The sequence below is a fragment of the Pocillopora verrucosa genome, chromosome 14 (genome assembly GCF_036669915.1).
Source record: "Pocillopora verrucosa isolate sample1 chromosome 14, ASM3666991v2, whole genome shotgun sequence".
In the NCBI taxonomy this organism is placed as follows: domain Eukaryota; kingdom Metazoa; phylum Cnidaria; class Anthozoa; order Scleractinia; family Pocilloporidae; genus Pocillopora; species Pocillopora verrucosa.
In genome coordinates, this window is record NC_089325.1 from 7,774,885 (window position 1) to 7,798,132 (window position 23,248).

Genomic DNA, 23,248 nt, shown 5'->3' on the forward strand with positions numbered 1-23,248 from the left:
GTCTTTCGCACTAACTAGACTTTTGCGGGGAACGCAACAACAACGGGGGAAAATAGCTCGGTAGAGACCACTTGCAGTGGGAACGGAAACTCGGGACGGTTTCCTGATACACAGAGACCTGCTTCAAGCGAACTTGCCTCGGACGTCAAGGATTAGAGGGCGTTTGGTTCCACAGTAACTTTATTTTAGTTCATATCGACAACCGACATGACCTCTAGCGTAATCAACTTTGTTATCGCCACATAATCGCAATGTTATCGCCACACAGTCGTCTACGTAATCCAAAAAAGCTTTACCAGGTACTTCCTGTAGCACTATCAAGCGCGTGGTTCTATTGTTCTCTAAATTTACAATATTTGAATAATATCACAAAAGAAGAAGAAAATGTGTCTTTGAAGTTATCGATTCTAACAAAGAGAACGGAGATTGAACTTACTCACGGCTTCAAAATTAAAAATATATATCTTAGCGAGTGAAAATGAGAAGTGAATTAAAATCTCTGCTTATCTATGCGATGTTGGTGTTAAGTTTGAACAAGTGGCAACAGAAAAATTATCGAATGAAAAGAACTAATTTACGGACGTAGAAGTTCAGCTGGCAACTTCTCTGAGAAGTCATTTACAAGAAAAGGTCGTTACAAGGAATGTTTATTTAACAATGTCCACTAGGGATATGATCATAAAAGGCGACCGATGTTTAGGTACACAAAAGCGGCGAAAACAATGCGATATGCAGATGTTGGTAGTTGAGAGAACCAACTGTTGGCTTTTATCTTTTTTGAAACATTGCATTTAAAGAAACTCGGATAAATTTAGAACGGGTAAAATATTGAAAAAGTTATGAATATCCTCCAAACTAACACACGGAAAGATCACTTGATTTTCCCGTAACACCATTTGAGGCAGCAGAAGTTTCCATATGGCACGTTCACCCAAAGTGTGAGCGGAAGATATAATCCAATGTTCAACAATCATTGTCAATATGTGTTTTGGCGTTCGAATTAGCAAAATATTTATTTACTTTGGGTTTCGTTATTTCTTGTTTACGCTAGGAAAGTGATATCTATTCAAATTTCAAAATTTTAGGGTATGTTTTACTTTAATTTTTTTTCAGGAAGGAACGTGTCATTATTCTATCTTTGAGATGAACACCTGTCATATTCTGCTTGCAATCATTTACAACCCTGAATCAGGTGCAGTCTCCAGAATCACGTTTGAATGTAAACTGGTTTCATTCATAAATGAAACTTGTAAAATAACCATCGAAGGCTATCTTAGGTTAAAAATGTGAAATATGTCTACGGGTCAGCTGGGAACATAAAGAAGCTGAAATTATTGCCGAATGTGCACCTCTTTCGGTGGATAACTGATTGACGACAGAAAAAGAAACACTCAGTTCCCTTTCTCAGTTCCCAACTGTGAACTCTCTGGGTAAAGTGGCAGGGGAATCTCCAACCTGTAAGTCTGGACTTTGAGATAATAACGTAACGTCAGAAGACTAGCGTTCTTCTAGTATACTGTTATGTTTAGATCTAGATTTGATGCGCCATAAAGTACTGCATCATTACCTAAAAATAACGATTTGGTCATGGTCTCCATTTAGGGCAGCAGGAGTTACCTTATGTCAGACACGTTCACCCAGACTGTAGGCGAAAGATATAATCCAATAATCAACAATCATTGTCAGTAAGTGTTTTGGCGTTCGACTTAACAAAATATTCATTTAGTTTGGGTTTCCTTATTTCTTGTTCATACCAGGAAAGCGTTATCCATCTAAAATGGAAATTTTAGCGAAATGTCATGCTTCAATTTTTTTATAAGGAAGAGACCTTTTATCTTTGTGTTTTGTGATCAGCACCTGTCATGTTCTGCTTACATTTAAATACTACCCTGAATCAGGTGTAGTGTTCAAAATCACACTTTAATTCTAATCTGGGAATGTCTTTCTTAATGGAACTTGTAAAATAACCATCGAAGGCTATCTTAACGAAATTTTCGAAAAATGGCGCTCTGCATTTGGGATTTATTTGGCAAGGAATTGGGGATGTAAGATCTGCGACTGGAAATATTAAATATGAATGAGGAAAGAAGGTATGGGAGTTTCGTCAGTTGAGTTCGAGAAGACAGATCGGAAAAGCTACATAAAGCACCCACTGTAACCCGCTGTGACAACAAATTAGCCATGTAAACATATTTTCCAAAACTCTGATCACAAAAAAGTCTTAACGAAAACCGTATTACCACGCAATACATACGAAATAAAAAATGATAATAATTTGAACATTTTTCAGCTATTTTGAAAACTGATAAGTCTTCAGAAAATGCCAATACTGATAAATATTTAGAAAATATCTATAGTGATGGCGAAGGTATTCTGCACGCAAAAATAGCAGCATAGAAAAAAGTAAACATATTTTCAGTAATTTGTATAACAAAACGAGGGTACGGTATGCTACCACGCAATCATAACAATATAGGAAGAAAGATTAAAAAATGAAATTACCAAGATTGACGTAATTTGAAGTTGAAACTGTAGAAATTTGAAAGAAAGATGTCATCAAGGTGTTTTGGTTGAATTTTACACAGCGATCACCATGCTTGAATCCTCACGCGTCGTGGATTCACTGGACGGCATCTCTCTTTGAAGTAAGAAACATTTGAAAGTGCAAGCGAAATTAAAAACAGGTTTGTGCAAACATTATGGGTGGAAGACATATTTGATATTCGTAATTTTCACCTATTTATTTAGGATCGTATGTGTGTGATAATTATAACTATCCTGTCAATATTGCCTCATCAGCGCATCGAAAGTGTCTTGAATCAGGAGATTGTTTAAGGCAGAAGATATTTTAATCTAGAAATATTTACTTTACTTTCTCGAGATATTACTTTTGGTCATTTTTCATCACTTGCCGTTAGATGACAAACCAGGTTTTAAGAGAAGAGGAGGACAGGATTGGTTTCGTTCTGTATACAGTCGACTTTTCACTCTTTTAATTACGCTTGAAAAAAAACAAACGGAAAAAACCTGAAGAACTAAGGTTCGAGTCCTCACCTGGTTGTAATATTATAATATTTCCTTTACTCCGCCTTCGTGAAAATGGCTTAAATCTTTTTCCAAATGGCAGAAACGTTTTTGACTAATTTATGCGTCCAATGCAGATGTTATCAGACGTTATAATTTGTATATCTTGGGAAAAGAGGTAAGAAATTTGTTGATGGCCAGTGCCGACAACAGCAATTCGTAATTTCAAGTTTTCCACATCTTCGTGGATGAGACGAAAGTGGTAAGAACTGAAACGTGCCACACAAAGCACAGCCCAGTGTGACATATGAGTTATTACTGAAGAGACCCACGGCAACAATTATTTGTTTAAATATTTATAATCGGGACGCCAACGAGAAGTCTGCCCTCCAATTGAACGTAAGTAAGAACTCATCAAAATGAGTGTGATTTATCTTGTTATACAAAGCTATGGTGGAGTATAGCAAGTGTTTATCAGGCGTATAACTTAACAGAAAAAGCAGTCAGACATAGAAGTCTTTCTCGAATTTTTGCTTCCCATTGTACTTATGCCCTCTAGGAAAAGATCGCTGGTCCAATTGCGGCTCTATGCTTTTTCTTTGTTCTGAAAAACCAGAAGAGTCGTCATTACGGACATGAATTCTTCGATGATTGTTTTTCCGAACTGATGTTCATCAGAGTTGTAATTCCTTTAGGGTTCTTTAATCCTCTTAATGTAGCTGAGTTAAAAATTGATTACGTAGGTATCGACGCTCTTTGATCGTCGCTTGATACAAGCGCTTTAATTTTCCTTCGCACGGTTCAACCGTATCAGTTGCTCTATAGACTTAAGACTGTGCACATCAATTGACTATTCCTCGTTCTTTCATCCACTGCTAAGCCAACCGAGCCACCACATATATAGAGCTAAGACTAAACACGCACATCCATTATTCCTCGTTCTTTCATCTTCTGCCGACTCAAACGAACCACTAGTAAAACCACCAAAGACTTGACGCGTATGTTCATTATTCCTCGTTATTTCATCCACTGCCGAGCCAAACGAGCCTGTTGATACAGTCGACTCCCCGTTATTGCGGACAACTTCGGGAGGAGATTTTGTGTCCGTAGTGGCGAGAGTTCGTAAGATTGGCCCTGTATTGTGTAGATGCTCCCATTTACTTAAGCAGCGCTGGTAGATTATGTGGTTTGATGATAGCGTAGGTGACAGCTTTGAACCAGTGTGTTCGTCATCGAACCATCCTTTCTACTTCTCAAACCAAGGAGCACACCAGTCAAACCAGTTGGTTTTTTTAACTGATCGAAGAAAGACTCCACCCAGCTCACTTGCTATTGTCAAAAATTAAGCTTTGCCTAAGAGTGGACGTGATTGTTTGTGTTTGGTCAAAGCTAGAACAAAAGTCTGGAGTTCAATTCACTAGGATCCGTCTCTTTTACCAGTTACTTGGTTCTGTATTTGATTTGTCATATTACGACTTCCGTTAATCCACTTGATAGTAGATACCATTGACGATAAGGTTGCAAATTGATGCCAATGTTGTTTTCAGCTTTCGGCTTATTTATGATTGAAGCTGTTTACAAAGTCGCGTAGAGGCGTAAAAGCTAACCCCAACAGAGAAGCTCGATGACAATGCAAGTAAACATGATGTTCAAGAAACGAAGTATAAGATCGGTCGAAGACATTTAAAAAAATTTTAAAAAATTTTGGCACGTTCCCACAAGCAGTAAATTGATATCTTGCAATGATTCTGACGCGAACTTTACTCCTGTGGTTGCTTCGCCTCAAGCAGATATTCTTCTGAAAAGAAAGTTAGTTCATCGTCCGCTATTTCAGCCTGACAGCACGCATGCAGAACCGACTCATTATGGACCTGTCAAACATACGTGGGATCATTTGCATGCAATTAAACTTCAATAGGCACCTCCTGAGACCCGCATTAATATTCATAGAAAATCATTTTGAAATGTTTCAAAGGTATACCGTGTTTCTTATTTTAGATCAACCTGAAAAAAACACTTGGATCAGTGTATCCCTGTGAAAACACAAATGAGTTAACGACGTTCCTAGTAGCCTTTTTAATTCTGTTTCTACCACAAAAGTGCAGATTTTTTCGCTAAAGTTCGTTACTTTATCCGGCGGATGGCAACAACTGTTGCCCTCAAGTCAGTATCTTGTGACAAGCACTTTTTTTATGTAAACGTGAGAGGTTCTACTTTGCCTTCCACGAGCGCCTTCTTTTTCAAAATTATGTTTGAAATTATATAGCGAATTTTACATTGTAGCATTGCAAACGGCATTGAACTGTATCTGGGTTTTGTTTTCAAAATTTCGTTGCTTCTTGTAAGAATTCTTTCTGTCACTTCTTCTGAGAAGCAGGTGATGTCAAACTGTCATTGCCATCTGGTAATTATTTGCGAAGGGCTTAGATTAAAAAGAAAGAAATACAACTGGAACAATTCGTGAAAATTTTCGTGCCGTTTTTCATTAACACAGATGGTTAAAATTATACTAAAGTATCATACATTTGGTCTTATGATGTAACAGAGAACGATAGAATTTTATTCATTTGAAATTGACTCAAACAAAGTCGAGCGCAGCTTAGAGCTTGTCTTGGGAATCGTCTTTCGGTTGTTTTATATCCCCTTTCTGAATGCTAAATAAGATTTACACGGCTTACGTTTGAAATATCTGCAAAAGTTAAAGCATTAAGATCTCATCTATTGTAAGTCGTTATATTTTTCACCGTAACGTTTCCATGACGCTTTCTCGTCATTTGCGCTTCGAGCGGTTATTGTCAAGCATTGCTATTAAGAAGCGGTGCAGGTTGTTTTGCTTCGTTTGCAATTCTATTCGCTAATCTTTTGTTCTAAAACATTGTGAAATGCCCTAAGGGGCGTGGAAATTTGTAAATTATAAAGCTGAAACGATTTTTTTGTTTCATTCTCGCCTCTGAGTCTCATCTCATTTCGATTTCCTTGCTTCAATAACAGACAAAAATATTACATTCAGATTCGCCATGATAACAGACGAGGCCAAAGTGATTTTGACCGTGATCTACGTGGTAACAATGGTCGTTGCCTTTGCTGGCAACACGCTTCTGATCTACTTCGTGTGGAAGAAACCGGAAGTGCGATCAATGAGCAGCTCCATGTTCGTCAACATGGCGGTAGCTTATTTGTTAATTACGCTGGTTGTAATGCCTTTCTCCGTTATTCACCTACACAATGGCGGCAAATGGCTTATAGTTGATGATCTGGCTGGGGAAATAACATGCAGAGGCTTCTACTTTGTTGGAGCAGTCACTGCGGTTTCTTCGATTCTATGCCTGGCGTTCATGGCTTACGACAGATACACGGCGGTTCTTTACCCTTTCCGCCCCCTTCAATGTATTCGTAAGGCAAAGTACGCTGCACCTATCATCTGGATTCTCTCGATGCTTTTAATGTCTGTCACTCTTATTATTTCGGATTTTGATCCGTTGGAGGACTTTTGCGGTTTCAACTTTGACATCTTGGGAAAAGAAAGCACCACAATTCGTGGCGGAATTTTCGTTTACTTGTTTGTAGTCCAATATTTTTTGCCACTAAGTGTCACATCCATCCTGTACGCTAGAACCGCTCACAAATTGTGGTTTCGTCAAGTTCCTGGGAATTATTTGTCACAAAATCAGAGGCAACAGGAAATCGCCAAAAGAAAAGTGGTCAGAATGCTCGTCATTGTTGTTGCTGTGTGTTGGCTACCCACGCAATTCTTTCATTTGTACCAGGTGATTAAAGAAACGCAGCCATTGCCTCCCTTTGCTATGTACGTCTGCTACTGGTTGGGTCATGGCAACAGTTCCATAAACCCATGGTTGTACATCTCCTTGAGCTCAAGGCTCCGCCTGGCGTTTATCCGAATGGTAAAAGAGAAATTCAGTCGGCCAGCCTGAAAATTGCTTCAACACGCAGCCAATAGAGTTAACAATTTTCTCAATTTGCACGACATAATCATTTTTTGAAGTAAGGGTCCACACCATTTGGCTGTTTCTAATCCACCGGAGAAACTTAGCGTAAATAAATTGAGATTTAAGTGTAAATTGAAGTAGGGAACAGTCTCACTTGATATTTCGGTCAAGTGAATGTGAATAAAAACTATATACGTGCTCAGAGATAAATGTGGGAAGTAATATCTCTTACTCTCACTATATAGGAATTTTGTTTTTAGGTCACAACCTTACGGGACGATAAGTTGAGGATTTCCGAGTAACTGCACGTTGTAACATCATCCAGTGTGGTAAAAAGTAACTTTCACCTCAAACATGAGAGTAGTCTGGTTTTTTAGTCTAGTTTAGGATAGGCTTGAATGTACACATCGCAAATAATTTCTGGGTTTAATGTTAGCTTATGCCAGTAAACACCTTCCCACAAGTACAAAAGGCTAAGTTTAACTAAAATTGTTATAAGGGAGCATGATACTGGGACTATTTTATCAGTAGGCGGGTCCTGCAACGGTGTCTTACTGGCCGTTGAAGATATGTCATGTTGTTCTATTATCTCGATAACTTATAGTTTTTTTTTAATAAAGGTAATTGGAGGGGAAGGTGTTATAAGAGCGACTTACCGGCGGTTAGGGGCAAACCAAGCTGTTCTGTTATTATACAATATGACTTTTTCTTGGCAAAGAGAGGGGTCGGTTAGAGCCAAGTTCACTTCTCCTTTTTCAAGTTATGCTCTTGGTTCTATTTAAAAGAGACAACTGACGCCGGTGGCCAGCCCGAGAACTGGGAAAAAGGATTGAGAGATCGAAGCGCACATTCTTATCCATTATTAAACTTTTCATCACATTGTACAAATTATTTTAAAAGAAGTTAAGATACATGGCCTTGACATATTTCACAATCTAAATTTTGTCAATGAAAAAAAAACCGCCTTCTATATAATCTGATCGTCATTATTAATTGATTTAACAACCTGAACTAACTAAGTCACTCCACGAAGATTTTTCTCCTTTCCAACCATCAAAAAACTTTATCATCGTCTTGACTGAACTTCCTTACCTCTCTTAATTTCTGCAGCAGTTTTTTTAAAGAGATAAATATATCTTATTACACGTTTTGGTGTGTAGTATCGCTGAGTATTTATTCCGAGTTTACAAACAACGATTGAAAATACCCAGCGATACTATACACTAAAATGTCTGATAAGTTATTTATTATCCAACGGTCTTTCTGTTCAATTTTCAAAGGGCGGGAAAAGAAAAGCGGATAGTGGAGCGTAACGCGCAGCCGACTGGTTAAACAAGTTTTTTTTATTACTCAAAATAACCAACTGTCCAAATAACCGTACAATATCGCAGGATACTTGTAGTCTATTCGCCTGTTATTTGTACTCTACTTTGTGCAGTTGGATAATGATAGCTATTAGTCTCGTCTTCGTAAAAAAAACTTCCATTCTTCCAGTAATGAATGCAAATCAATATTTTCAGGCATAAGCCTCGTATATTCGTACTATTAATTGCCACTCTTGTGAGTTCCTTTTTATATTTGTTGTCAAAACATTTAGTTGTGGTATAATTTTTTAGTTTTGTTTTAATGAAGGGGTGAGTAAAGATTATAAAAATTAATCTGTAGAAAAATACAGTTCCACCAATGACATTATAGAAGTTAAAACGTCTCTCTCTCTCTCCCTCCTTCAGTTTTGTGCCCAAAAAAATAATTGGATATGTCAGGAAGTTGAACTAAATTATCACCGTTTCAGTCCATGAAATGCTGAAATATGCACGCATTTTGATTGGTCTGGGGTCACGATCTTTTGGAGGCAGACGCATTGATGACCCCACCATTGTTTTCTTTTTTTTTTATTATCAAATCAAACAAGCATGTTGTCGTTGGTCTGTACAGTAACAGATCACAGAAGACGTCAAAATGTGATAAGACCATCGGTGAAAAAACTCGGTGCTCAGCTGTTTGTTTCTTCAGTGTATCGCGGAAAACTTACTAGCGATGTTATTATCCAAACTGGAGTAAACCAGTGCGAAATTTAAGTCTCGCTCTTTGTCAAAATGCCCCCAAATTTCCCTTTGTTTTTCATTTAACTATTATGAAAGATTGGAATAACAAATAGCATAAGCTTATACCTATCTTCGCTTTCTCAGAAAGACATTTAGACACTTAGTCTCGCCTATAGAACGAAATAAACGCCCCCAAGCTCTCCTGAATCTGGATATCCTTTGGTGGCATAGGAAAGTGTGACAAGCGATTGTTTTTAATTATTGCGAATAATAGGAATAATATAAACAGAATTTACCTCTGTTGACACCGTAACCATTTTCAAACTATCGTGAATTATGAAAGATTTGCTTTATAGCAACACTCCAAACTTGAAATTTATACTTTGACGGCGTCGAAAGACAACGTGGTGTCGAAATTTCGCTCAGAAGGAGAAGAACAACAACAAAAAAGAACTGGGCGTTGAAGCGTCTTTCCTTTAACACGTGCAATCCCAGTGCATTATTGCATAGGGAACGGGGTTATTTAGGAACAAAAGCATTCATGAAAAGCAAAACGTTCATGAAGATCTGTGGGCCAGGCGCTCAGCATACTCGACTACAAGTAGATATAGATACGATGTATTTGTCCGATAGGTTCACTTTTACTTTATTTGCCTGTCATGAATTAATGCTAGTGCAAAGGTCTTTTCAAAACCGTTAAAATGAAATAAAAAGCACAATTATGTTTGCAAAAGCGGCATACTAATTCAATTGATCAGCGCTACCTGAAACACGAAGGAACATCGACTGGACTTTGTCGGTAAATTGAAGTTTTATAGCCAACAACATCTTGGATGATTATCGTCAGTGCTTAAAACGCGACTATGGAGTTGGCTCGCAATTACTTCGTAACATGCAGCTGGCTCATTCCTCCTTATTTATTCCAGTTTTGCAAAGTCTCTTTTCTTTACTTCTGTGATATTATTTACTGCCCAGTCCAGGCATCCATCACTTTCCTGCTCCCACAACACCAACGACTTTTCGATTTTTGTTTTAATTACATTTATCGTTTACACCGTGTATAAACAGTTCTGTATGTTTATCTTAAATGTAGCGCTCATAACGCAAATCAGTTATAGGAAACTTTCTCTATCTTATATTAACCAAATTTGTAATAAATGTTTCATGTTATGAAAGAGATTACAGCCTTGATTCTTTCCGGACAGCTTCCTGCTCAGGTGATAAAAAGGCATTTTCATCCTTAGTTTCTATTTTGTTTGTGACTAAACTTAATATAATAAGACTGTTATTACTGAGTAAATAATCAGTAAAGGGAACAACAAATCTTTTGACGGAGTGCTTGTATTTGGACAGGCAAGAGGTAATGCTTGTTAACCAATCAAATTCCAGCAGGACAAACCCTACTCAATGTTAAGTATCAGCCGGGAACATAAAGAGGCTCAAATTAAGGCAGAATCTGCACCTCTTCCAACTAATAACTGATTGACGATAGAAAAAGAAACACTCAGTTCCTTTCATCAGTTCCCAACTGCGAACTCTCAGAGTAAAGTGGCAGGGGAATCTCCAAGTTGCCAGTCTGGACTTAAATATAATAACGTAACCTCAGAGGACCAATGTTCTTCTTGTTACTATTATGTTTAGATCTACATTTGAAAATAATAATTTGGGCATCATCAACTAGAACTGTCACGGTCTCCATTGTGAAGATAGGTTTTTCGCACTTACTGGACTTTTGCGGGGAACACAACAACAGCGGGGGAAAATAGCTCGGTAGAGACCACTTGCAGTGGGAACGGAAACTCGGGACAGTTTCCTGGTACACAGAGACCTGCTTCAAGCGAACTTGCCTCGGACGTCAAGGATTAGAGGGCATTTGGTTCTACAGTAACTTTATTTTAGTTCATATCGACAACCGACATGACCTCTGGTGTAATCAACTTCGTTATCGCCACGCAGTCGCAATGTTATCGCCACGCAGTCGCAATGTTATCGCCACGCAGTCGTCTACGTAATCCAAGAAGCTTTACCAGGTACTTCCTGTAGCACTATCAAGCGCGTGGTTCTATTGTTCTCTCAATTTACAATATTTGGATAATATCACAAAAGAAGAAGAAAATGTGTCTTTGAGGTTATCAATTCTAACTAAGAGAACGGAGATTGAACTTACTCACGGCTTCAAAATTAAAAATATATATATCTTAGCGAGTGAAAATGAGAAGTCAATTAAAATCTCTGCTTATCTATGCGATGTTGGTGTTAAGTTTGAACAAGCGGCACGGGAAAAATTATCGAATGAAAAGAACTAATTAACGGACGCACAAGATCAGCTGGCAACTTCTCTGAGAAGTCATTTACCAGAAAAGGTCGTTACAAGGAATGTTTATTTAACAATGTCCACCAAGAATAAGATCATAAAAGCCGACCGATGTTTAGGTACACAAAATCGGCGAAAACAATGCGATATGTAGAAGTTGGTAGTTGAGAGAACCTACCGTTGGCTTTTATCTTTTTTAAAACATTACATTTATAGAAACTCGGATAAATTGAGAACGGATAAAATATTGAAAAAGTTATGAATATGTTCCAAACTTACACACGGAAAATCACTTGATTTTCCCGTAACACTATTTGAGGCAGCAGAAGTTTCGATATGGGAGGCACGTAAGCGGATGATATAATCCAATGTTCACCAATCATTGTCAATATGTGTTTTGGCGTTGTTTGCGCTAGGAAAGTGATATCTATCTAAATTTCAAAATTTTAGGGGCATGTTTTACTCTAATTTTTTTTCAGGAAGGGACGTGTCATTATTCTATTTTTGTGATGAACACCTGTCATATTCTGCTTGCAATCATTTACAACCCTGGATCAGGTGCATTCTCCAGAATCACGTTTGAATCTAAACTGGTAATGACTTCCTAAATGAAACTTGTAAAATAACCATCGAAGGCTATCTTAGGTTAAAAATGTGAAATATGTCTACGGGTCAGCTGGGAACATAAAGAAGCTGAAATTATTGCCGAATGTGCACCTCTTTCGGTGGATAACTGATTGACGACAGAAAAAGAAACACTCAGTTCCCTTTCTCAGCTCCCAACTGCGAACTCTCTGGGTAAAGTGGCAGGGGAATCTCTAACCTGTAAGTCTGGACTTTGAGATAATAACGTAACGTCAGAAGACCAGCGTTCTTTTAGTTATATGTTATGTTTAGATCTAGATTTAATGCGCCATAATGTACTGCATCATTGCCTAAAAATAACGATTTGGTCATGGTCTCCATTTAGGGCAGCAGGAGTTTCCTCATGTCAGACACGTTCACCCAGACTGTAGGCGAAAGATATAATCCAATAATCAACAATCATTGTCAGTAAGTGTTTTGGCGTTCGACTTAACAAAATATTCATTTAGTTTGGATTTCCTTATTTCTTGTTTATACCAGGAAAGCGTTATCCATCGAAAATGGAAATTTTAGGGAAATGTCATGCTTCAATTTTTTTATAAGGAAGAGACCTTTTATCTTTGTGTTTTGTGATCAGCACCTGTCATGTTCTGCTTGCATTTAAATACTACCCTGAATCAGGTGTAGTGTTCAAAATCACACTTTAATTCTAATCTGGGAATGTCTTTCTTAATGGAACTTGTAAAATAACCATCGAAGGCTATCTTAACGAAATTTTCGAAAAATGGTTCTCTGCATTTGGGATTTATTTGGCAAGGAATTGGGAATGTAAGATCTGCGACTGGAAATATTAAATATGAATGAGGAAAGAAGGTATGGGAGTTTCGTCAGTTGGGTTCGAAAAGACAGATTGGAAAAGCTACATAAAGCACCCACTGTAACCCGCTGTGACAACAAATTAGCCATGTAAACATATTTTCCAAAACTCTGATCACAAAAAAGTCTTAACGAAAACCGTATTACCACGCAATACATACGAAATAAAAAATGATAATAATTTGAACATTTTTCAGCTATTTTGAAAACTGATAAGTCTTCAGAAAATGCCAATACTGATAATTATTTAGAAAATATCTATAGTGATGGCGAAGGTATTCTGCACGCAAAAATAGCAGCATAGAAAAAAGTAAACATATTTTCAGTAATTTGTATAACAAAACGAGGGTACGGTATGCTACCACGCAATCATAACAATATAGGAAGAAAGATTAAAAAATGAAATTACCAAGATTGACGTAATTTGAAGTTGAAACTGTAGAAATTTGAAAGAAAGATGTCATCAAGGTGTTTTGGTTGAATTTTACACAGCGATCACCATGCTTGAATCCTCACGCGTCGTGGATTCACTGGACGGCCTCTCTCTTTGAAGTAAGAAACATTTAAAAGTGCAAGCGAAATTAAAAACAGGTTTGTGCAAACATTATGGGTGGAAGACATATTTGATATTCGTAATTTTCACCTATTTATTTAGGATCGTATGTGTGTGATAATTATAACTATCCTGTCAATATTGCCTCATCAGCGCATCGAAAGTGTCTTGAATCAGGAGATTGTTTAAGGCAGAAGATATTTTAATCTAGAAATATTTACTTTACTTTCTCAAGATATTACTTTTGGTCATTTTTCATCACTTGCCGTTAGATGACAAACCAGGTTTTAAGAGAAGAGGAGGACAGGATTGGTTTCGTTCTGTATACAGTCGACTTTTCACTCTTTTAATTACGCTTGAAAAAAACAACCGGAAAAAACCTGAAGAACTAAGGTTCGAGTCCTCACCTGGTTGTAATATTATAATATTTCCTTTACTCCGCCTTCGTGAAAATGGCTTAAATCTTTTTCCAAATGGCAGAAACGTTTTTGACTAATTTATGCGTCCAATGCAGATGTTATCAGACGTTATAATTTGTATATCTTGGGAAAAGAGGTAAGAAATTTGTTGATGGCCAGTGCCGACAACAGCAATTCGTAATTTCAAGTGTTCCACATCTTCGTGGATGAGACGAAAGTGGTAAGAACTGAAACGTGCCACACAAAGCACAGCCCAGTGTGACATATGAGTTATTACTGAAGAGACCCACGGCAACAATTATTTGTTTAAATATTTATAATCGGGACGCCAACGAGAAGTCTGCCCTCCAATTGAACGTAAGTAAGAACTCATAAAAATGATGTGTGATTTATCTTGTTATACAAAGCTATGGCAGAGTATAGCAAGTGTTTATCAGGCGTATAACTTAACATAAAAAGCATTCAGACATAGAAGTCTTTCTCGAATTTTTGCTTCCCATTGTACTTATGCCCTCTAGGAAAAGATCGCTGGTCCAATTGCGGCTCTATGCTTTTTCTTTGTTCTGAAAAACCAGAAGAGTCGTCATTACGGACATGAATTCTTCGATGATTGTTTTTCCGAACTGATGTTCATCAGAGTTGTAATTCCTTTAGGGTTCTTTAATCCTCTTAATGTAGCTGAGTTAAAAATTGATTACGTAGGTATCGACGCTCTTTGATCGTCGCTTGATACAAGCGCTTTAATTTTCCTTCGCACGGTTCAACCGTATCAGTTGCTCTATAGACTTAAGACTGTGCACATCAATTGACTATTCCTCGTTCTTTCATCCACTGCTAAGCCAACCGAGCCACCACATATATAGAGCTAAGACTAAACACGCCCATCCATTATTCCTCGTTCTTTCATCTTCTGCCGACTCAAACGAACCACTAGTAAAACCACCAAAGACTTGACGCGTATGTTCATTATTCCTCGTTATTTCATCCACTGCCGAGCCAAACGAGCCTGTTGATACAGTCGACTCCCCGTTATTGCGGACAACTTCGGGAGGAGATTTTGTGTCCGTAGTGGCGAGAGTTCGTAAGATTGGCCCTGTATTGTGTAGATGCTCCCATTTACTTAAGCAGCGCTGGTAGATTATGTGGTTTGATGATAGCGTAGGTGACAGCTTTGAACCAGTGTGTTCGTCATCGAACCATCCTTTCTACTTCTCAAACCAAGGAGCACACCAGTCAAACCAGTTGGTTTTTTTAACTGATCGAAGAAAGACTCCACCCAGCTCACTTGCTATTGTCAAAAATTAAGCTTTGCCTAAGAGTGGACGTGATTGTTTGTGTTTGGTCAAAGCTAGAACAAAAGTCTGGAGTTCAATTCACTAGGATCCGTCTCTTTTACCAGTTACTTGGTTCTGTATTTGATTTGTCATATTACGACTTCCGTTAATCCACTTGATAGTAGATACCATTGACGATAAGGTTGCAAATTGATGCCAATGTTGTTTTCAGCTTTCGGCTTATTTATGATTGAAGCTGTTTACAAAGTCGCGTAGAGGCGTAAAAGCTAACCCCAACAGAGAAGCTCGATGACAATGCAAGTAAACATGATGTTCAAGAAACGAAGTATAAGATCGGTCGAAGACATTTAAAAAAATTTTAAAAAATTTTGGCACGTTCCCACAAGCAGTAAATTGATATCTTGCAATGATTTAATGTTGCTATTTTTTATCAATTATTACTTGTCAAACATATCGGCCGAATTCTCGTTTTTTTCTTTTCTTTTTTTTAAAATGTTATTTGAGGCATGACCATGGTTAAACTTAAAAGACCGTAACTTCCCGCGTGAGCACAACTCGGTGTCTTCAAATTCCTATACCAAGTTGTGTCTGGATTTTGATTTGTAATGCAGTGATTCCCAGAAGGAAAGTTATTTTCATCCTGTCATTTAATATTATGATATTTTCTTGGTCCCGCCTTCGTGAAAATGGCTTAAATTTTAATCCAAATGAAACGCTTTTGACTGATATAAGTGTGCAATGCAGATGTTATCAGCCGTTATTATTTGTATATCTTGGGAAAAGAAGATATAAATTTGTTGATGGTAATTTCGATCGTAATTTCAAGTTTTCCACATCTTCGTGGATGAGACGAAAGTGGTAAGAACAAAAACGTGCCACACAAAGCACAGCCCAGTGTGACACTAATGTGAGTTATTACTGAAGTGACCCACGGCAACATTTAATTGCTTAAATACTGATAATCGTGACGCCAACGAGAAGTCTATCCTCCAATTGAACATAAGTAAGAACTCATCAAAATGAGTGTGATTTATCTTGTTATACAAAGCTATGGTGGAGTATAGCAAGTGTTTATCAGGCGTATAACTTAACAGAAAAAGCATTCAGACATAGAAGTCTTTCTCGAATTTTTGCTTCCCATTGTACCTATGCCCTCTAGGAAAAGATCGCTGGTCGAATTGCGGCTCTATGCTTTTTCTTTGTTCTGAAAAACCAGAAGAGTCGTCATTACGGACATAAATGCGATGTTTGTTTTTCCAAACCGATGTTCATCAGAATTGTAATCCTTTTAAGGTCTTTCAACCCTCCAATGTAGGTGAGTTAAAAATTGATCACGGTAATTATAAAACCTTGTTTTGATCCATGATACCAAAATAGTGATGTGAAATCAAATTTTATTCGTTCCATCAATTAGCAACAACTTTAATTACATTTGTTGAGATTAAGAAGGCTGTTTAAGAAATTCCTTCCCGCAAGATTGGCCAACGATCATCTCGCTAGCGCAGAGAGGCGGCCTTTTTACAGTTTGTGACGATAAGGTTTTCGCGCCCTAAACCGGACTTCGCGGGAAACGTACAAAACGGGGGAAAATTAACTCGGTAGAGACCACTCGGCTTACAAGAACGGAAACTCGTCACGATTTCCTGGCACCCGGAGATCTACTTCGAACGAGCTTATACAGACGTCAAGGATGAGACAGCGTTTTGGTTCCAAAGCAGACTTTATTCGTAAAGCACTCTGACATACATCATGCCAGAGTGAAAACTAAACTAGTAATCCGCACGCCGTCGTCTGTGTAATCGGCACGCCGTCGTGTATGTAATCGAAAAAGCTTTACAATGTATTTATTTAAATTTGAACTGGTGTGAAGTTCCATTGTTCTCCTAATCTACCATATTTGAACAGAATAACAAAGAAGCAGAAAAGGTCTCTTTGAATTAAACAATTTCTTCTTAAATATTCCGTCTGTTTATACGACGAAAAGGCTCTCAAAATTAAAAGGACGGATACAATAAACTCTAGACCATTAAAAATAGGGAACTTAGGTGAAAACACACAGCTCTGATATAGAAAATATACCCATCTCAAATACAGTAGCGCAGCTTAGGAAATAAAAGTGGAAAAGTAATTAAAAGTTTCAGCTTATCTATGCAAAGTTGGTGTGGAAACTGTCGTATGAAAGAAAATTAAAGTTACGAGTATAAACTCAGCTGCTAACTACTATGAAAACCAATTTTTTCAGAAAGACCATTAACACTCATATTTACCGAAAATTTCACTAATAATGATGAACCAAAGTACCGACGTGCAGGTGCATAATGGTAGCGAAAACAAAGCAAAAATCTCTTAGTTTACTGCTCAAAAACTACGGTGGTTTTTTTATATTTATTTGTTTTTTTTTAGATTTATTAGAATGAAAGAACTTGAATGAGCTCGAATAAATTGGAAATGGTTAAATGTGAAAAGTTTACGTATAAATATGTTCCAAACAAACACGCGGAAAAATCAGTAAATTTTCCCGTAACAAGTTGTTAATTTCACTTGAGCTAAAAATGTCTTCTCAAGCGTTGTCTTGTTTCCTATCAGATCCATCGCATCACATATAAATTACAGATGCCCGTGAAGAGTCTGAAATGTAATCTTAAAATCAGAATTCTTTCTCGGATGAGTTATAAGTTGGGACTAAATTATGAATGATCTTTGCTACGATCGACGGTGGACTGTTGTTGGTTGTCTATTGTCAACAGAATCTTGGTAGGTCACTACCTATTATTTTCAATGAATTTCTTTTTTAAGTCTCCTAAAACAAAATGTTAGTCGTCTCAGCTAACGACCAAACGGTTAGAGATCGCAGCCCTGGGCATGGTTTGCGCGGTTTTGTCTGTTTTCGTGAGAGTTGTTTTGTTACCTGTGCTGATAAACCTGTGTCATTTCAACGCCGCACGGCCACATCTTATGCTATTTTAGACCAATTTTTTTTGTCTCTACCATGGCTAGAAGCCCCTCCAGTTTCGTCTTTCATAGCACAGTAAGCCCAAAATCCGCGACTCAGAGCAGCCCCTTTGACACAACTTCCGCTACCTTGCCAATGAACTAACATTACAGTTACAGGGGTATCCAGCGCGAACCTCCAACTTAACACGTACAAAGATCGCGAGGGGGCTTTTAGGTCAGTTTTATTATCATCTACGTAGGTATCGTCGCTTGATACAAGCGCTTTTCCTTCGCACGATGAACCGTACCTATACATGCGTCTTTCTCATTTCCGGATTGCTCAGCCATCATGTCACATGAGATAAGCATCATTTCATTTATCGAGCTCCGGTATCACTCAGTATTTCAAAACTTAAACCTCTCCCCATCTGTGCTCATTTTTGCTAGCATTTTAAACTGAATAATGTCATTGATGATAGTTGAAATATAGTTTAGTTTCTCAGCCGGATTTTCTTGTTATTGAGGTCTACTATTATTACTATTATTCTATCTTTGTGATGAACACCTGTCATATTCTGCTTGCAATCATTTACAACCCTGAATCAGGTGCAGTCTCCAGAATCACGTTTGAATGTAAACTGGTAATGACTTCCTAAATGAAACTTGTAAAATAACCATCGAGGTTATTGAGGTCTACTTCCTAGATTAGCTCGATACCACAATGATTCCTCAATCATACAAATGCTACATTCTACATTCTTCCGCTCTAACTACGGAGACTTGCAATATTTCGCCTTGGTTAAGCTGAGCAAGTACCTATGTTCCAAGCTTATTCCAACACTCATTCAGCCATACGAGTGTTAGCGATGAAGGCATAAACTGGTGCAATATCTTGTTTAAATTTGATGTTTTCTTGTTAGATAGATTATTATGTTAATTTGTAATTTGCATCCTGAACGAAAGAGTGCTTCGTTCTCGCCAAGTTTTCTCTTTTGTGTCGGAGTAAAAAGCAGAGAAACTTTCCGTTCGTTTTTGTCTTCAAAAAAGCTGAGGATAAATAATTGGGTGGTCCTAGCCGTTCGATGTCAAATTATTTCGCAGATGCTGATTTTAAAGATAATTTTTCAAAAAAGCATTTCTTATACTTATTGTATAGCGCCGCGCAAAAAAATTTTATTCTGGCTGCTTCTTTTGATATCAGCGCGACATGATCTTAACAAAAGCTGAAAATAGAGGCTGTATTCCTAAACTTAAATATTTAGGAAATGTAAAGCTACAAAGCGCCGCGTCAAAGCGCTTTAAACAACCGCTTTTTATCGAACGACAAAATCGACGAATCGATGTCGGATTTCCATTAATGAAAATAAATATGGCGCAAAGAAAATTTTATATGAATTTATAGTTTTGGTTCTGACTAAAAGGTAATTCATCGTCCGCTATTTCAGCATGACGGCGCGCATTCCAGAACCGACTCATTATGGACCTGGCAAAAATACGTGGGATCATTTGCATGCAATTAAACTATAATAGGAGGGCTATGAGGTAAAAATAAAATTGACCTGAAGGCGACGGTTCCATAACAGAATTTTGACATTAAAGTGATCTGAAAGGAGACGTTTGCTTTCCTATGATTATGGAGGCTATGAAAACGCGGGGAAGGGAAGCAAATTTATGAGGAATTTGTCTGCACTTTCTGTTCACTGTTACGATCAACCGTCATAGAATTCTAAATAACAAGACCTGCGTTACAAGACGCCATTGACTTAAAGTTAAATAATCATTTTTTATTAAACTTAACTGCGTGTTATTTGCACAGTGTATTATTTCTCTTTTCGAAAAAATAGATCCCACTGAAGGTCTGTCATTGACTCAAAGCTGCTCATGTTCAAGAACAACTTCACAAAGAAGTCGAATGAAATACATAGAACACAATTTCCCATATTTCCTTCATTTTCCTACATTATCACTCTTCATTCCACCGAAGGCAACTTTCTCTTTGGTTCGTCACCCTGTTCGTGAGCCGCGTGCCCAATTACGTATTAAAATTAGTTTAAAATACGGAGCACCTGCCTCAAGACTCGAGAAAGTGCAAAATCTCCTTTTTGAGTTAATCTTGAATTTCCGCACGTAAAGAGGGTTTCCTTCTTGTTTGTTTTTTTTTTTTAACTCGAGTTTATGAATCAAAATCACCGAGGAGATCCAAAACAAAAATTGGTTTAATTTATAGGAATGGACTGTAAATGACATGACATGTCCTGATGGTAAATGAATAATTATCTCCATGTTAAATAAGTTATGGGTAACATTCATAAAAAAAACGATGCCTCTATTTAACCTAACACACATCGACCATGTAAGGCTTGCTTCGAAGCCAAATAGCTCCTTAACCTCTTTATTGAGCTCTAATTAGTTTTTTTTGTGACTTTCAAAGCGGAAGACGCACGCTGGTGTTTTATTTGCTTTGACAATTAATGTGAGGCATGTTGGATTTGAGATCCATTTGAGAACTCCCGCATGCAGACATTTACGTCTGATATTCCTATCCGGCTGTCAAGAAGAGATGCAATCGAGACCTGCATTAATATTCATAGAAAATCATTTTGAAACGGTTAAAAAAAGAGAAGTGATCAGGACTGAGCTTAGTAATTCATCAGGGTTCATCAGTCTCGAGCCACTGAACTCTCAAACCGTTGGACTGGGGAAGCAACCATATCGATCTCCAAAGGTATACCGTGTTTCTTATTTTAGATCAACCTGAAAAAACGCTTGAATTAGTGCGGTTGAAATGTCATCGACTCAACCAAAGTGAAATTAGTTTTAAAATAAAACAATACAAAATTATTTGTTTCCTTTGAATTCACAGTCGATTCCTCTCACAACACCTCAGGTTGGTATCGAATAAGATTTAAGGAGACCATGAGGGTATGCTTTACTGATGACTTATTCAGTAATAACAGTTTTATCCTATTAAACTTTAGCAACAGAAAAAACAGGAACTAAAGATGAAAACAGAAATCGAGTGGATCATCGCAGTTCTTTACGCCATCACGATGCTCGTGGCGTTTACAGGAAATGGTTTTCTCATCTACATCGTGTGGAAGAAACCCGAAGTCAGATCACTAACAAGCTTCATGTTTGTCAACATGGCCATCGCCGATTTGCTGGTAACGTTGATTGTGATGCCCTGGTCGATTTCCATGATATATACCGACGGATTGTGGATGATCCCGGGAGTATTTGGAAAAGTCATGTGCAAAGGTGTTGTATACACTGCCTATGTCACTATAACAGCATCTGTCCTCTGCCTGACATTCATGGCGATCGACAGGTACTATGCCATCGTTCATCCCCTCCGCCGCCATCTTTGGTTTCGAAAGCCTAAACTAACCGTTCCATTTATTTGGATCGGGTCACTGGTCTCCATGTCTATTTTCCCTGTTGTTCAAAACGTGGAAGACCACAACTCCCAATGCATGCTATCTGTTTACAACTTGGGTAATCCAGATAGGGCTCTTCGAGGGATATACCTCCTCCTTTTCTTCGTCAACTATCTCATCCCCTTGGGCGTTATTTCTTTCCTGTATACCATCACTGCATGGAATTTATGGTTTCATGTTGCACCTGGAGTGAAATATTTGAAAGGAAACCGAGCGCAACGCGAAACCTCCAAGAGAAGAGTGGTTCGGATGCTCATTATTGTTACCTGTGCCTTTGCACTTTGTTGGCTCCCACCACAAGTGGTCCACATAATGGAAGTCATTCCCGCATCAAAGTTTGAGCTACAGCCGATTGTCAACTTTGTGTGTTTCTGGTTTGGACATGCCAACAGTGCCGTTAACCCATGGCTGTACATTTTTCTGAGTACCAAGATAAATACGGCATTTACCAGTATTGTTCGCAGAAAAAGGAGCCATTTGCCCTCAAGTCTCACCATCGAAACATTAGATGCCGTCCTACCACCTGAATATGAAGCAATCCAGAAAGAATCAAGAATATGATCTCTATTAAAACATGAAACTTTTATTACCAATTTGGTACCTTTAAGATAGAAACTTGTTTAAAACGGATTTGCGTATTACTAATTAGATAGCATAATACAAACGCCTATAAATTCTCCAAGCTAACATCACAAGACCAGTATGGCAGACAGTTAGGAGTATTACTTTTGAGATCTTGGGAGTGAAAGGGTTGAAGCAAAAGAAATAATACTTATGGAATATAAATCGTCTCATTTCGTTTGAAGTGGAGCGAGCTAACCACTTGGCCGCCCAATCTCCCTTAAGGTGGCAATTTTTTTTTTAAATTTGTTCTTGAGTACAAGCTTGCGCAAAAAAACTGACCATGAAAAAGAAAAGAAAAGGAAAGAGAAAATGAGGCTAATATTAAGAGGCTTGCACATCTCAGAGGAAACACATTAGGAAGGCTTAACGCCCAAATTTTGCTGATCATCGGAAATAGAGTTTAAATTTCAGAGTTATCCAGCAAATCTTTTAATTTCAATATTATTGAGAAGATAGTCGTCGTCAAACGAGGTATTTGACAATCATTGCCGGCCAATTAGTTGATCAGCGCGCGCGAAAAGCGCAATTCACCTGTGCGCTTTATACTAATTTGGTTTATTTATTCATAATTTTCACATCGATACTAATAAATCGTTCCTCACAGTTTTCTTTAATTCTGTAACATACAATGATAGTTTCAGCTGAAATCCAAGTAAGAGCTCTGTGTAATGGAGCGTTAATTTTGTTCTTTAAGGTTCAAGTGTCATTGGGACAAAATGGGGATAATATGAAATCAAAGGGCTCTTGGAGCCAGCTCCTACATATTATGGCTTAAGTTTGTATTGATTTCTTGGACTTGTTGAATATAGAGAAAATTGACTCTGGTTTATGTGAACTTTCAAGACTTTTGGAAAAATTTTTCTTTTATTTTTGGGCAGTTTTGTAATAAGAAAACTTGTCCATTCGTCGTGATGAAAATTGGAAAAAAGGTTGTGCGGGCCGGATGTGGGATGGGCAGAGGTCATTAGGTAGACAGTGTCCTTTTCGTTGGTGTGTGTGTGTTTGTAGGACAAAGGGTGGGCTGGGTGGACATAATCAGGCATCAAATGTTGCTCTGGCAGCAAAATATTAGTAATGCTCATCTATCACGATCATTTGCACTATTGTGAAATATTCCTAGCCCGTTTCTTGATATCTTTTTTTTTTAAACAAAGCGGCCATTGCTTTTGGTTCTTACCAAAGCAGCCACAATCGT

The 23,248-nt window shown here is 37.8% G+C and overlaps 2 protein-coding genes across 5 annotated transcripts; both read left to right on the top strand.

Moving 5' to 3' along the window:
• Positions 1–1,251: 1,251 nt before the first annotated feature.
• LOC131776536 (orexin/Hypocretin receptor type 1-like) lies at positions 1,252–22,834 on the top strand. Of its 4 annotated transcripts, none has more exons than XM_059092730.2 (2): positions 1,252–1,457; positions 20,971–22,834. In XM_059092730.2, exon 2 carries the CDS (start codon positions 20,995–20,997, stop codon positions 21,988–21,990), a length of 996 nt encoding a protein of 331 aa, XP_058948713.1. In that variant the 5' UTR covers positions 1,252–1,457; positions 20,971–20,994; the 3' UTR covers positions 21,991–22,834. The 4 variants fall into 4 exon arrangements, with proteins under 4 accessions (XP_058948713.1, XP_066017449.1, XP_058948712.1 ...); XM_066161352.1 differs by lacking the exon at positions 1,252–1,457 and adding an exon at positions 11,395–12,155; XM_059092729.2 differs by lacking the exon at positions 1,252–1,457 and adding an exon at positions 17,497–17,812.
• Positions 3,185–7,808, top strand: LOC136278093 (QRFP-like peptide receptor). The gene is made up of 2 exons (XM_066161354.1): positions 3,185–3,423; positions 6,016–7,808. Exon 2 carries the CDS (start codon positions 6,042–6,044, stop codon positions 6,954–6,956), a length of 915 nt encoding a protein of 304 aa, XP_066017451.1. The 5' UTR covers positions 3,185–3,423; positions 6,016–6,041; the 3' UTR covers positions 6,957–7,808.
• Positions 22,835–23,248: the final 414 nt, after the last annotated feature.

What these genes read in the sequence shown, in the direction of transcription:
- LOC136278093 (XM_066161354.1), top strand. Translation starts at nt 6,042, where the DNA reads ATGATAACAGACGAGGCCAAAGTGATTTTGACCGTGATCTACGTGGTA.
- LOC131776536 (XM_066161351.1), top strand. Translation starts at nt 20,553, where the DNA reads ATGCAATCGAGACCTGCATTAATATTCATAGAAAATCATTTTGAAACG. An exon ending in AACCATATCGATCTCCAAAG is followed by an intron (nt 20,718 to 20,970) that starts GTATACCGTGTT and finishes ATTAAACTTTAG; the next exon opens with CAACAGAAAAAACAGGAACT.